This window comes from Siphateles boraxobius, unplaced genomic scaffold (genome assembly GCF_051911475.1).
Source record: "Siphateles boraxobius isolate OS27281-9 unplaced genomic scaffold, OSU_SipBor_1 77, whole genome shotgun sequence".
In the NCBI taxonomy this organism is placed as follows: Eukaryota; Metazoa; Chordata; class Actinopteri; order Cypriniformes; family Leuciscidae; genus Siphateles; species Siphateles boraxobius.
This window is the reverse complement of record NW_027509205.1, coordinates 2,319,192-2,331,992: the sequence shown is the minus strand read 5'-3', so window position 1 is coordinate 2,331,992 and position 12,801 is coordinate 2,319,192. Positions and strand designations below refer to the sequence as shown.

General features: G+C 40.0%; 2 protein-coding genes and 1 long non-coding RNA gene across 3 annotated transcripts in view; all 3 read right to left on the bottom strand.

Moving 5' to 3' along the window:
- Positions 1-1,243: 1,243 nt before the first annotated feature.
- Positions 1,244-5,622, bottom strand: LOC143726058 (uncharacterized). The gene is made up of 10 exons (XM_077219044.1): positions 5,536-5,622; positions 4,694-4,823; positions 4,182-4,419; positions 3,624-3,894; positions 3,227-3,484; positions 2,608-2,794; positions 2,259-2,507; positions 1,904-2,075; positions 1,619-1,767; positions 1,244-1,534 (listed from the first exon to the last, which is right to left on the bottom strand). The coding sequence occupies exons 1-10, from the start codon at positions 5,620-5,622 to the stop codon at positions 1,365-1,367; spliced, it is 1,911 nt and encodes a 636-aa protein (XP_077075159.1). The 3' UTR covers positions 1,244-1,364.
- Positions 5,623-10,084: 4,462 nt separating this feature from the next.
- On the bottom strand, positions 10,085-11,030 carry LOC143725876 (uncharacterized). Its single transcript, XM_077218699.1, has 3 exons — positions 10,768-11,030; positions 10,560-10,669; positions 10,085-10,387 (listed from the first exon to the last, which is right to left on the bottom strand). The coding sequence occupies exons 1-3, from the start codon at positions 10,874-10,876 to the stop codon at positions 10,169-10,171; spliced, it is 438 nt and encodes a 145-aa protein (XP_077074814.1). The 5' UTR covers positions 10,877-11,030; the 3' UTR covers positions 10,085-10,168.
- A 281-nt stretch (positions 11,031-11,311) lies between these two features.
- The window catches only part of LOC143725878 (uncharacterized), a 434,149-nt gene continuing 432,659 nt past the window's right edge, over positions 11,312-12,801 (bottom strand). The window contains exons 2-3 of the long non-coding RNA XR_013198353.1: positions 11,684-11,720; positions 11,312-11,592 (exon numbers count right to left, since the gene is read on the bottom strand). This is a non-coding gene — a long non-coding RNA (uncharacterized LOC143725878). The remainder of the gene's footprint in view (positions 11,593-11,683; positions 11,721-12,801) is intronic.

The window sequence follows — 12,801 nt, the reverse complement described above, 5'->3', positions numbered from 1 at the left end:
CTAAGGGCTCTACTGCAGCCTCATCCTACCTGCATGAGTCTTCACCCAGGATTAGAGCCAGTGTGCCTAGATGAATATGCACTTGAAAATGCCCTCAATATTTTCAGAGCGCTCCATGGCCCTATGCTAGTAAATGTTTATAATGCGTAAGTAAAATACTGTTAAACAGTTCGTGCACATCAAAAGATGCATAGGAGAAATCACAAGATCCCACATTGTGTTGTCTCAAAAATGTCTGTATTTCGGATTTTAGTAGTACAAAATATTGAAACAAATAATGATTTACTAAAACATTAATCACATTTTATTTATATTATTATCAAAGTATACATTTAAGTATATACAGTAGTTACAATCTTGCATTTTTTTCCCAGGCAGAGGAGGTATCTGGCCTACCGCCAGTTTGTCAGCTGGGTGTGGGGGTACTTGGGCCATGGCAATAGGATAGTGATCCCATCCTGTGTCGTGGTCAGAATCCACCAGCAGTATCCAGACCCTGAGGGAAATTATGTTGGCTTCTTACACCACTAGATGATTGCCTTTTTTCAGATGAAGAATAAAAAAAAATAAAAGAAATAAAAAGATTTTGAGACTTTACTCTTCTCTTGAATTATAAAACTATAACTCTCTCTCTCTATATATATATATATATATATATATATACACACTCACCTAAAGGATTATTAGGAACACCATACTAATACTGTGTTTGACCCCCTATAAACGTTGCGTACGCACAAAAGAAGGCGTACGCCGCTCTCTACGCAATAATTGGTATTTATAAAAATATGGATGGTAATAAAATGCCATGATGCCATCACAATGCCTAATGACGCACAAGAAGTTACGTTTCTTGGCTTTCCTCTCTGTGTTTGCCATGATTTCGCAATCGATGAATATTAACTTGTGGGCGTTTCACGGAATAGAAGCCGCAAAAGCTGCGCTACATTTAGAATTGATTGTGATTTATTAAGGGAAAAATGCGTAGGATGTGCGTGCGCACGGTTTTATAAATCCGAATATTTCTGTGCGTACGCACGTCCTATGTTTCATCCGTACGCCACTTCTGACGCAAATCCTATGCAAAGTTTTATAAATGAGGCCCCAGGAGATTGTCTTGACCAGGACCACACTAATGCATTAATGAGAAATTGAACAGGTGTTCCTAATAATCCTTTAGGTGAGTATATATATATACACACAGTTAATATTAATATCCTCTCTGTGTTGTCCTGACCCTGACTCCAGGCACTGTCTGTTAATGATTGAAATTAAACATCATATGAATTAAAATAATCAACCAGAATAGACTGCCATGACATTTGTGTTTGACGTCTGCCAAGACGCTAAATAAATAAAGTACATCAGTGGCTGAAGCGAGATACATAGGCAGCAACAGCCTCTTGCTTGTCTGGTCTGTGGAACTGTGAACACAGGGTGTCTGGGATATTCAGTTCCTGAAGCTCAACAGTGAATTTTGCTGGTTCATGCAGCACCTCGTCGAAGAAGACGCGCATTAGGTTGTCCACATAGGCTGGGAAGAAAAGATAATCATTAATCTGTATATACCAAAAAAATAAATAAAAATAAAACAATTATTGATTTGTCTTTAATCTACCATATGATGGTTTTTTCTTCAGTGGCTGGATCGTGTGTTTTCCTTTCTTGTGCTTGGGGTATTTGATCTTGTATGCTGGTGTTCCGTCTCTAGACGTCAGCTGTTCCCTGTTTCCATTTTCATTAAAATGCAGCGAAGCGAGATACAACCTGAAATCACAAATATATAAAATGGCCATTCCAAAAAAAAAAATGAATAAATTCCAAACTGGATTCAACCAAGAATATAGGTGAGAGACAGGTGTGTGCTTTTCCAAATAACAAATAAATTGACTATTCTGTTTACCTGCATAGCATTCCCCTGTAGGAGAAGACGACATTTTTGGGGGCAAATCGCAGAATGACGCTGTGGAAACCCTCAATGGCCGATGTTTGGTGCCTTGGGCTGAGTTTTGCCACACCTTTTAAGAGGTATTTGTTTGACACAATCCTCTGCAGTTTAAACAAAGCCGTTGATGCTGCAATTAAAATAGTGATAGAATTAATATTAGAATATAATTTTTCCCTACACATATCCAATATCACTTTTAGGAAAGTTGTGCAATAGCACAAACAAGTTGGCAAATTATTGTTGATATGTATTATTTATAGCAAACAAAAGCATGGATACCAGTACACTACATGATCTTGAGATTACATGCCTGATTTCAACCACTTTTTGGGGCGGCTTCCATCCAAGGCAGGGTGCAGACACTCAGGGAAGAGGACGTTGTCTTGGCTGTGGATGTTCTGGACATGATTACTGAACGATGTCCACTTAGCTACAGCTTCTTCACCCGATGAGGAAGAGATGGCACACCAGTACAGATGGTTTACCAGGCTCTGCTGCCATCTCTTTAACTCATCGCAGTCCTTCATCTTTGCCAGAGCCTCCACTTTCTTCGAAACACCTGAATGGCGAGAATGAGCAAATGGAAGTCTGTTACTTGGGACCGTGTATATCACAGTTCAAGAACCATGTGAATAACAATTTTTTTATATTTACTTCACCTTTGGCAACATGCCAAACATCATAAAAGTGCTCAATATCGTTCCTCTCAATTCTCAAAAACTTCTGGATTTGAGAGTGTCTGTCAGTGACAATTGATGCAACTTTCACAGCAGATTTTTCCAGGAAATCGAGACTCCTAATCAGGCCCTCTTTCTCCATTTTGGCACTGCCTCCACATTCGTTACTCTGTGGGGTTAGAGAAAACAATAGTGCACAAACACATGATTTTTTTTATATTTCACATCAACATTCTGTCATAGGTGAGATATTAAAATAAATGATTAATGCAGAAGGTCAAAATGTCATATTCACCATGTTACATTTATTTTCATAGATTTATTTCAAACTATATGAATTATTCAGGTTTTGCACATGAGCATAAATGAATAAAATCTAATTCAGAAATAAATTAAATGTTTTTATTGGGCTCCTAGACTTCTGGGGGAAATCAAACTTTACCATTTATATGTGAGCATGTAGTCCAAACGGCCTCAACCCTCAAAAAGTGTGAATGGGTGCTCAATCCTCAAGCAATTAAATGACAAAAAAAAAATGCACAAAAGTACAGGACAATATCCTGTACCTTTTGGACTAAGTGGACATGTGCCATAATCTCACCTGCACCAACTGGACATCAATAATTTTTCCCGTGTTGAGGTCCATCATTGAGAAAGAGCCATATTTTGCACAGTGTCCCGGGCTGTCGGCTCTCATGTCACCCCCAAGCTCGGCTCCCCCAGGCCTACTCTTTGTTTCCTGGATCAGGTCTGCTTGGGTCCGCTTCCACACAGCGAAAACACATGGCTCCATAAATGATGAGGCATGGAGGAAATATGTGCTCTCTACTATGTTGCAGACTTTGAGTGCAGACAGAACCTGTAACACAACCAAATCTTGATAAGTTGATTATGTTTTGAAATTAGACATTAGAAGTTACACACACATACTTCCATTAATGCTGTATTTTTTATCCACTTCTTGCTACATTTATGCACATTTATGTACTGTTACTTACTTTGCTGATCTGTCTAAATGACGTGCCAGTAAAGTGTACTGCAGCAGATAACTGCAGGTTGCCTGCTGGGGTGCTGCCGATGATCGGCTGACTTTTCCACTGCCTGGAGTAGTCACAGAAAGGACATTTCTGTCTGATTGACAAAAATGTTCCCCTGACATACTTCTCCAGCTCACATGTCCGCTGACAGATTGGACAGTCATGGAACAGAGCAAGGAGGCAATCTTCATATACAACATATTTTACAATATCTTGTATTGGTGTTGGAGGGCTGTGGGGTGGGTGGAGGATGAAATATATTATATTACTTCATCTATCTTTTCATAAAACGTAATACAGCAATTCAACTACAAAGTAATTTAAAAAAGAATATTTAAAGAATTGTATTATAAAATAAAGGAATTCAAATCAGCAATATCAATCCATTTTCTGAGATCACAAAATGAGTAGATTGTGAATATTATTCGTATTTGTAGTTAGTGTGTAAACCAGGGGAAAAGTTTTTGTGAAAATATGTAAAAGATGCAGATTTTTGTATAATTGGCAGTGAGTGGTCACCTGACAATGGTTGAGTCACTCAAAGAAGACATGCTGGGGTGATATGTTGACTGAGAACGGTCAACTGGTTCTTCCTCAGAATCATCCAGATCCTCTGTGTCATCCAGCAATGTCTCAAGGCGTCTCCTTTTCAAAGGTGGGGGCCTTGTCTTGTCCGGTGTTGAAGTAAAGCCTCCAAACTCTGCTTTAACCTCAGTATTGGTTCCAAAGGAACTGGTGGATGGATTGACTTGGATAGCTGTAATATGCCAATTTTAAATATGAACAGACATGTATTACTATGACTACTACATATAGTCCAGGGGTCAATACACATCCGGTGACACTATTTCATAATAATAAGTGACATTCACATATTCAATTTTAAGAAACAGTGCATACAAAGACATCACCAATATACTAAGACAACACCAATGAACACTAGCACAGATATTTTCACAGATATTTCATTCTAAAAATATTAAAGACAATAGAAATCATTAGATCATGTCATTACACAGATCAACACTAACCTTTACTTCGAATGGATTTGAGAGTATACTCTGACAGCTGGGTGGCCACAGTTGCCCTTCCCCTATTCTGTGGCTCCCACTGACAGCCGACATCTCTTGTCTGTGTGGCAGCCGCAGAAGTGACGTTACTCTTAAGAAACAGAGAAAACAGAACACAATAAATAACTTTACCATTAATCATACACTTTTCTCATTAAAGTAGTAGTCAATATAGAAGCATTACAGTATTATATACACGTTAATTATTATTATCCGAAGTTAATCAAAGTTATCACCGATCATTATTTCACTCCAAGACGTCGCGGTAAAAAAAAGCTCGACTTCGCCTCGATATTTCATCCCTCCTGGAGGAGGCTGGCTGCCCTCTCTCATTATGCAATGATTTAATTACTGACGGGATCAGTCGGTGTTCTCCAAACTTTAGTTTTGACGATTGATAGACGGTGAAAATTGACTTATTTGTTACAGTATGTGTTCCAATTTCAGCGCCACTATCGGAGCTCTGTTCACAGTGACATGCAACGGCTTGTGTGTGTGTATCTGACCCTGCTGCTGAGTAAAATTAAACACAAAACACAACTTCAAAAAAGCCCCTGTGAAAAGCATTACATTACATTATAATCTACAACGCTTTAACACAGATGAAGTTAAGTTAACAGAGAGTTGCCACATTATGCAGCACTGGGGTTTTTGCCCGGTAGATAACGTTAGCTGATTTAATGAGTAAAAAGGCGGGATCGTTGAATTAGCTCCTGACAGAAAAGCGCCACTTTGGCCGCACTGTGCTAGCAAACAGGCGGGATCGTTGAACTAGCTCCCGACAGAAAAAAAAATAAACTTACCGGTAAAGACACAGGCTGTCCAGTTGATGGTGTCTTGATGGAAGGCACTGCATCCGGCTTCAAAAACAATTTATTGACGAAGCCCATGTTCTTCTCCTGCCAGTTGGTGAAACAGTCTTCTGTAAAGTGCTGACTGCAAACCGATTTGTGGTTTTTATCATTGCCGTGACCAAGGAACGTCAACCATCTATCTCTCACAGCAACATGTTTTGGTAAAGCATGAAAGCTAATACCACTATCTCTCCTCTTAGCATTGCAACCCGCTACCGCACATAGGTGTTGATCCGCCATCGTCTTCTCTACTCCTCAGAACCTGAGCGGGCGTGGCGGGGAGTATGAGCTTGTGGCCACGCCCAGTGGAGTTACTACGTCACAACTCCAGTCTATTTCAAACGGCATTTTTGCGTCTGCTACTGATTCACAGCCATTTGAATGTAGAAATACTCAGAAATACAACTTTGAGCCTATTTTTCTAAAGATATGTCCTCTAACATAAGAAAAATGCCACAAGAACATGTTAACACCTAGAAAAACATTATTTTCATCGGAGTGGGTCTTTAAATATAACTGTCTATTCCCATAACTTGTACACATAGTTCTGGACACCTCCAGAATGCTTTCGGTGTGATCAATCAGAATACGTACAGTAATATCCAGTAAAATATAGTTTACTATGTTTTCCATCTTTGGAGTGAAAAGAGACCAAAACTAACATCACTGGTGTTCTTAGATAACAGCGTTTACGACCCAAAGGAATGTTCACAGAACTGTGGCTCTCTCTGAATTCTAACCAAGGAGGAGAAATGAATCCTGTATTCATATATATATATATATATATGCTATTATATATCCACTTGAGAATTGTATGAACAATGTATCTAAGTTCCCTATTTCATGAGTTGCCTTTTTGTGGTTTGGTCTATGTTTCTCGACAACTCTAATGCGATAATGTTTTAAACTTGGCCAACTAATGTTTAACCAAATCCATTTGTGGCAAGTTTGGTCTCGATAAACTCCAATCTTCATTCCCCATTTGTTAATTGATATTACATTTTGCTAAACTTTGTGACACATTAGTATTATAAGAATTGTGAAGATTCTTCTCTTAAACACCCAATGAAACTAGAGATTTAAATGCCTGGTTATAACACAAAGGGTCATAAAATCTCCCTCCAAAGGGACAGCTCCTGATTGGACCCTCTTCCAAAGAAGGCGGAAACGTCAGGTCTTCAAAAGGACTGAATACCAGTTTATCGCTCTCTTACTTCGCTTGTCCTCGGGTCATAATGTAACGTCTCGCCTCCGGGCGAGCTCTTCGCCTTTCTTTTATTTGTTTCTAGTTTAGTTTGTGTTTTTCAGTCTTAGATAAGTCTCCGTGTTTAATTCCAATCGACGAGTGAAAAGAACACCGCGTGACATATCTCTTCAGCAAATCCATCTACCAGGGACCTTTAAACGAGCGCGCGCTCGTTTTGAAGGAGAAACACGCGCACGTGACCACGTGGCGAGAGACGCACACACGCTTCTTCACCAGCCATGCAAAGATGTGACGTTAACTCCGCGTGATTTCCCCGTAGAGATCTTTATTTCTTTTCTTTGTTAGTCAAAGTTTTGTTTTCCGTAGTCGACTCTGTTCACTTCCACAAAGTGAAACGAACTTAGCCGAACTATTTTCCTTTGGTAATGTTACCCCAAAGACTTGGAAACTCCGTTCAACACGCGCGCCAAGCAGCACCCAGTGACGCTTCCTAAAGGACTCCGCTCACGCACGCGCAGGAATGCCGCGACACAGAGAGACCCAGAAACTTAAGTATATCTCTTTATAGAGCTTCTAAGAAGCATTAAGATGATGTTTTCGTGTTGTTACAGACAGGGGACTGTCAGGGTGAATGTTGGCAATGCTCTCTCTCTCTCTCTCTCTCTCTCTCTCTCTCTCTCTCCCTCTTCCCCTCTCACACGTGTTTCCATTGTCCACACTCTATGCATTTCTCGTTCATCGATGCCTTAACGTGTTTTGTTGTTTATTATGTTTGTAAATACATATATCCCATGTAACCGTAGTAAATACATAAGTAGTTCTGCCTTATTAAATTCATTATATTCATCTGATTGATGTACTGCCTTTTTGCTCATTTTTAAGTCCCTTAAGTGCCAAAAGATCTTATAGCAACAAGCTTACAAATTAAAGATACTTTAAAGAGTATGTGTTTATAGGGCAGGAAACCCAATTCTTGTGGCCACAGAATTGCTTTTCCTGAAATCCTATAAAGTAAGATGATATTGTGGATTCCCACAAATATTAGTCTGACAATTGAGCTAATTAATTTAGCCTGTTTTGTAAAACGTGGTCCGTGCAGGTAATTGCAATCAACTTGTGGTTAAGTGCAAGGATACACAGACATGCATGCAGGTAAAATGACATATCATCCCTTATCGGGAGTTTTATTAACATGTAAGACTGATCTAATCCAAACATGTATGAATAATTATTAATTACCAATTATTAATTATGATATGCAAATTCCCCACGGATTAGATCCGCCCCAGAGTCTTTACATAGAAATATACATAAAGAAATATTTAAAACAAGCTTGTATGACTTGTTTGCCCTCATGGTAATCCAGAAAGTTATTCCACTCTGTGTCCAGATCATAGACTGTAAAAAAATATGGACGTAGTGTCCATGACGTCACCCGTAGGTTTCTGAAGAGCGTTTTTGAAGCCTTAAGTGGGCGGAGTCGCTCGTCGCCATCTTGGAAGCGCGTCACAGTGCGTCACTCCCGGATAAACGAAAATGGGCAAAAAGGCGGGACGTGGGTGGAGTTGAGGTGCCTGGATGCTGAAACTACGCCCGCCTAGCTCGACGTGATCGAGTTTGCTCAGGCTAAGAGCTAATGTGCTACTGGCCTCGCGCTAAAGTGACAGCTGACTTGAAGTAGTATACCTAAAGCCAATAGTTAAAGTTCATGTTTTTGCCCTTTGAAATACTATAATAGTTAAAAGACATAACTAACCGTGAGACTATGTGTATTGTGATGCATTATTATTCTCATGCAGTAACTTACAATATTTGCTCTGAGCGTGTGTGTGAGTGTGACAGTGATTCATGCGCATACATGTCAGTCAGCGCGGCATCACACGTCAAGTTCGTAGAGAGCTTTATTCAGTCCATTTTCAATTCTAATAGATATTACCTAAGAAGTTCAAGTAATGCACTAGAAATCCGCGTTCATTTAAGGGACGAAGAGAAAGCACTGACACCTGCAGGATTTAATCTGACGGTACTTTTTATTGAACACTAAAAAGTTAAATAAGCATACTATAGTCTATCTGCTCCGTAAGATCAACGGTACAGCAGAACGAGTGTGGCCTCTATATCTTTTTTATCGTTTTTTAAATCTGAACTCCAAAATGCAACGATATTGTCAGACATCCATGAGTGCATGTTCACAGAGGAAAACAACTGAAGAACAGCGCTGGTTGTTCTCTCGACACTCGACAACGACGGAATCCAACGGCGTGGGCGAAGGTAAGGGCGGCGTGTAATAAACTGTATGAAATAATCCCGAAAAAAGTACAGACACGGCAGAGATGACAAGTTCAGCAGCTGGAATCAGCTGAGGTGACATGATGGCTAACAGAGAGCAGACAAACGGCTAGTAACAGCAGCGGCAATCCACCTGTCACTCAAGTGGCCACGCCCTTGATTATGCAGCATTTTAAGGCTTAATATAATTTAAACGGATGATTTTGATTTCTAAAAAAAATTCACCCCCCTCACAGTTGTCATGAAGGGCAAAATTAGCTGTATAGACCAAAACAACTTAAGGCACCAGGCTGTAAACATATTTTTTTCGGCTGTAAAGTTGGGTATTTTAACATGGGGGAGATACAGATTTGGCTCACTTTTGCAGTCAGCCTCAAGCGGCCAGTCAATGAATTGCAGTTTAATTCACTTCCGTGTTTGTTTCAAGAGGGAGACAGGGAGGTTGCCGCTTGGTCCAGATCAGCCTGATTGGCCAGGCAGCCTCGCATGACGTCTAGGGTTGAGTCACTGTTTTATATCTTTTTTGGAATAAATTAATGAAAAGAATGCAATTAAACAATGGATTAAGGGACATTTTATTATTTATATACAACAAAGCACAATGAACAATAAATAAAATAATGTCAACAAGAACAACACTTTTTTATTTTTATTGCCCCCCCCCCCCCCCCCTCTATGGAGGCCAACTTTATTTTTTAATAAAGCAAAGTATATATACATTATGTTATAATACAGACAATAGATTTATATACAGTGCGTAAGAACAAAACTGATGAACTCGCAGAGACTATGAAAAACAAAGAAGAAGTGTAATGTGTAATAGCACTGAAAAACAAAGAAGAAGTGTAATGAGTAATAGCACTGAAAAACAAAGAGGAAGTGTAATGTGTAATAGCACTGAAAAACAAAGAGGAAGTGTAATGTGTAATAGCACTGAAGACGTGGCGGTCTGTTTAACTGCTGTAGTCCATGTCTACACCCTGGGAGACGTCCGTGTGCTCGTTTAAAAGACATTTAAAAATCTTTGCACTTTCAATATTAAATATTAATTCCACGCCGATATCCATGTCCCCATCATCTGCTTCATTAGCTCAAAACTGTCACAATGTGACACAGCGCCCCTCTGCTCAGCTCCTCGGAGAGCTCCAGAACCTGCTTAGTCTGCTCTTCTTCAGTCAGAGAGCTCCACTGTCCATCCGCATGTTTCGAGCTGTTGAGGGATCCGATGTCACTGTCAGAGAACTCCTGCTTGCTGTTGGGTGTGACGATGGCTGCATACACTCGTTTCCTGTAGAGGTTTTTGCCCTAAGCCGTAAAAAACAAACAAAAAAATAACAACGGGGTAAATGTACATCAAGTCCAAGTCGAAGCCATCTTCCTGGTTCCTGTTTTTAATTTGCAACAACATTTTTTATTATTAAATTATAATTAAAATGTTTAAGTGAATCAGTCACTGTTTTGAATCAAGGAATCTCACCACATTATAAATGTTATTTCTGTGGACACCCTCCAGTCGCCTGGAACCCAAGCTGCTCATCTTCATCCTCACCTTTGCCAGATAATGCACGGTTGAGAGGGAACACCGCTCTTAAGCAAATATTTTTAAATGTCTTAAAAACATGAAAGAAGTCAAAGTATAATTTAAGGTGCACTTTACTTCAATCTTAAAGATTAAGGTGCCATACCTGGTTGCGCTTCCGTACTGGGAGACGTCCGTGTGTTCGTCTTCACTTTCCTCCCCAAGCTGCTCATCTTCATCCTCACTTGTGCCAGACACAATAATGTCTCGCACATCTCCGAATCTGCTGGGCCGCTGGGCAGCACACGGCTTTGGGCGCTTTCTTCTGGAAGAACTCAGAAACAGCCATGTACAGCCAAAACATACGTCGTGCAGGTGTGTGTGTGTGTGTGTGTGTGTCTGTGTGCATGTGTGACCTTAACTGGTTGCGTGTGTCCGTAAAGCATGTCTGTCCTATTGTATATAAAAAAAATAAAATGTAAAAAAATTATATATATATAAAAACACACACATCACCTGTCTCTCCACGGAGGCGCTTCGATCTGTGCTGTGACATGGCTGTCCTCTGGAGACTCACAGGGCCTCTGTATCCACAAGCCCAGCTGACACCACTTCGTCCTGTTTTCCTGCTCATGTTCAGCCTGTCTTCCTTGGTCTCTGTGGGAGCCTGCATCCAGGAGCCTGGTGAAGGGGTGAAGTGGAAATGGTTGGGCGGGTTTATTCTGCATGGGACCGTGGCTTTGAGTCAGAGAGAACCCATGAGTGGGGCGGGACTGGATTTCCTCACATTGTAACCGGCTACTCTGGACTTCAGAAGAGGCTACATCACTCCTTTCCTCTCTGTGGGAGCTTGGGCTGTCTGCTTTCCTCACCTCAGACTCTGTCTGTCGACTCTTGACAGCATACCAGCCACACACGTCCCTCCTTCCCTCTGCATGGAGGCGTCAGCAGGAACTGCTACCTTCACGTCCTTGTGTTCGTCAGTTTGGCCCTGTCCAAGATGCAGCTTAAAACTACTGTAACTGTACAGTATAAGGACATCACAGACCTGGTTATTTACATTATACTTGCAGTGCGCTTACCTGGTTTACCGCTGCCCTTGTCACCTTCTACAAACACCTGGAAAAGACAAATACAAAAACAACAAATCCAAAAAAAATATGATCATAACCTATGACAAAAATTCTATTATAAACTAGATTAGTGGATAACTCAGCAGTAAAATTTAGTCTAGAAAATGCACAATAATTGTATAAAATCTGAACATTTAGTGAAAAAATACATTATTTAGTGGGGAACAAATAAGAGACAATAAGTGTAGCACTAAATCTGGTAAAACGTTACACATTGCTCTTTGTAATGTTGTAAAATACAGATTTTAATTTAAAATTTAAAAAAAAAATTAAATTAAAAATGATATTTTTTGCACCAACACAGCATGAGGACACAGGCCTTTTGTGACCTCAACTGTGGCTTTCTGACCTTTGCCCTGTAATTTTAACTCCCTGAACGAGATACAGGAAATTGATTAGGCACGCATTAAACTACACGTTATAAGCTTTAAATAGACGTGCAAAACATGGCTGTTGCATAAAATTGACTGAAAGACATTCATTTTAACAGGAGATTCAAAGTTGAAAACTGGAAAAGTGCTCCCAAACGTTCCCCACGCCAGTGGGTTCACAAAGGATCAAGGCCAATTCGACGACCTCTCATTCGCGCTAGGAACACGATACTGCCAAATCATTAGTACACTAGTAAAGTGCTCGTACCTTTCCACTTGTACATGAAATGCACACAAAAGGCCAATAAAATAATTTTACAATTGTTCTTGATATTTGTCCCGGCTATCCGGGGCCAATCAAAGTCCCGCGGCGCTGCGGTATCGTTAGCAAAGTGTTTGTAAGCAAAGCCTCCCCCAACTCTCTCACACACACACACACACACACAGAAGCACTTCGTAAGTTTAAGGAGCATATCATGTCGATTGGTGATATCAAACAATTGTTTAAGGGAAATTGTATTTTATTAACAATTATTAAAAGGTTACATTACAACAAAAAGTAAAGAGAACTATATACAATAACAAAGCTTAAGTAGAAATAACAAATGAATAAAGTCACAAATAATTATTTTTTGAAAATAAACAAAAAAAATTCAAAAAACAGCGTGTCGCGGTTCTTCAACAAGGCGAGCAAAA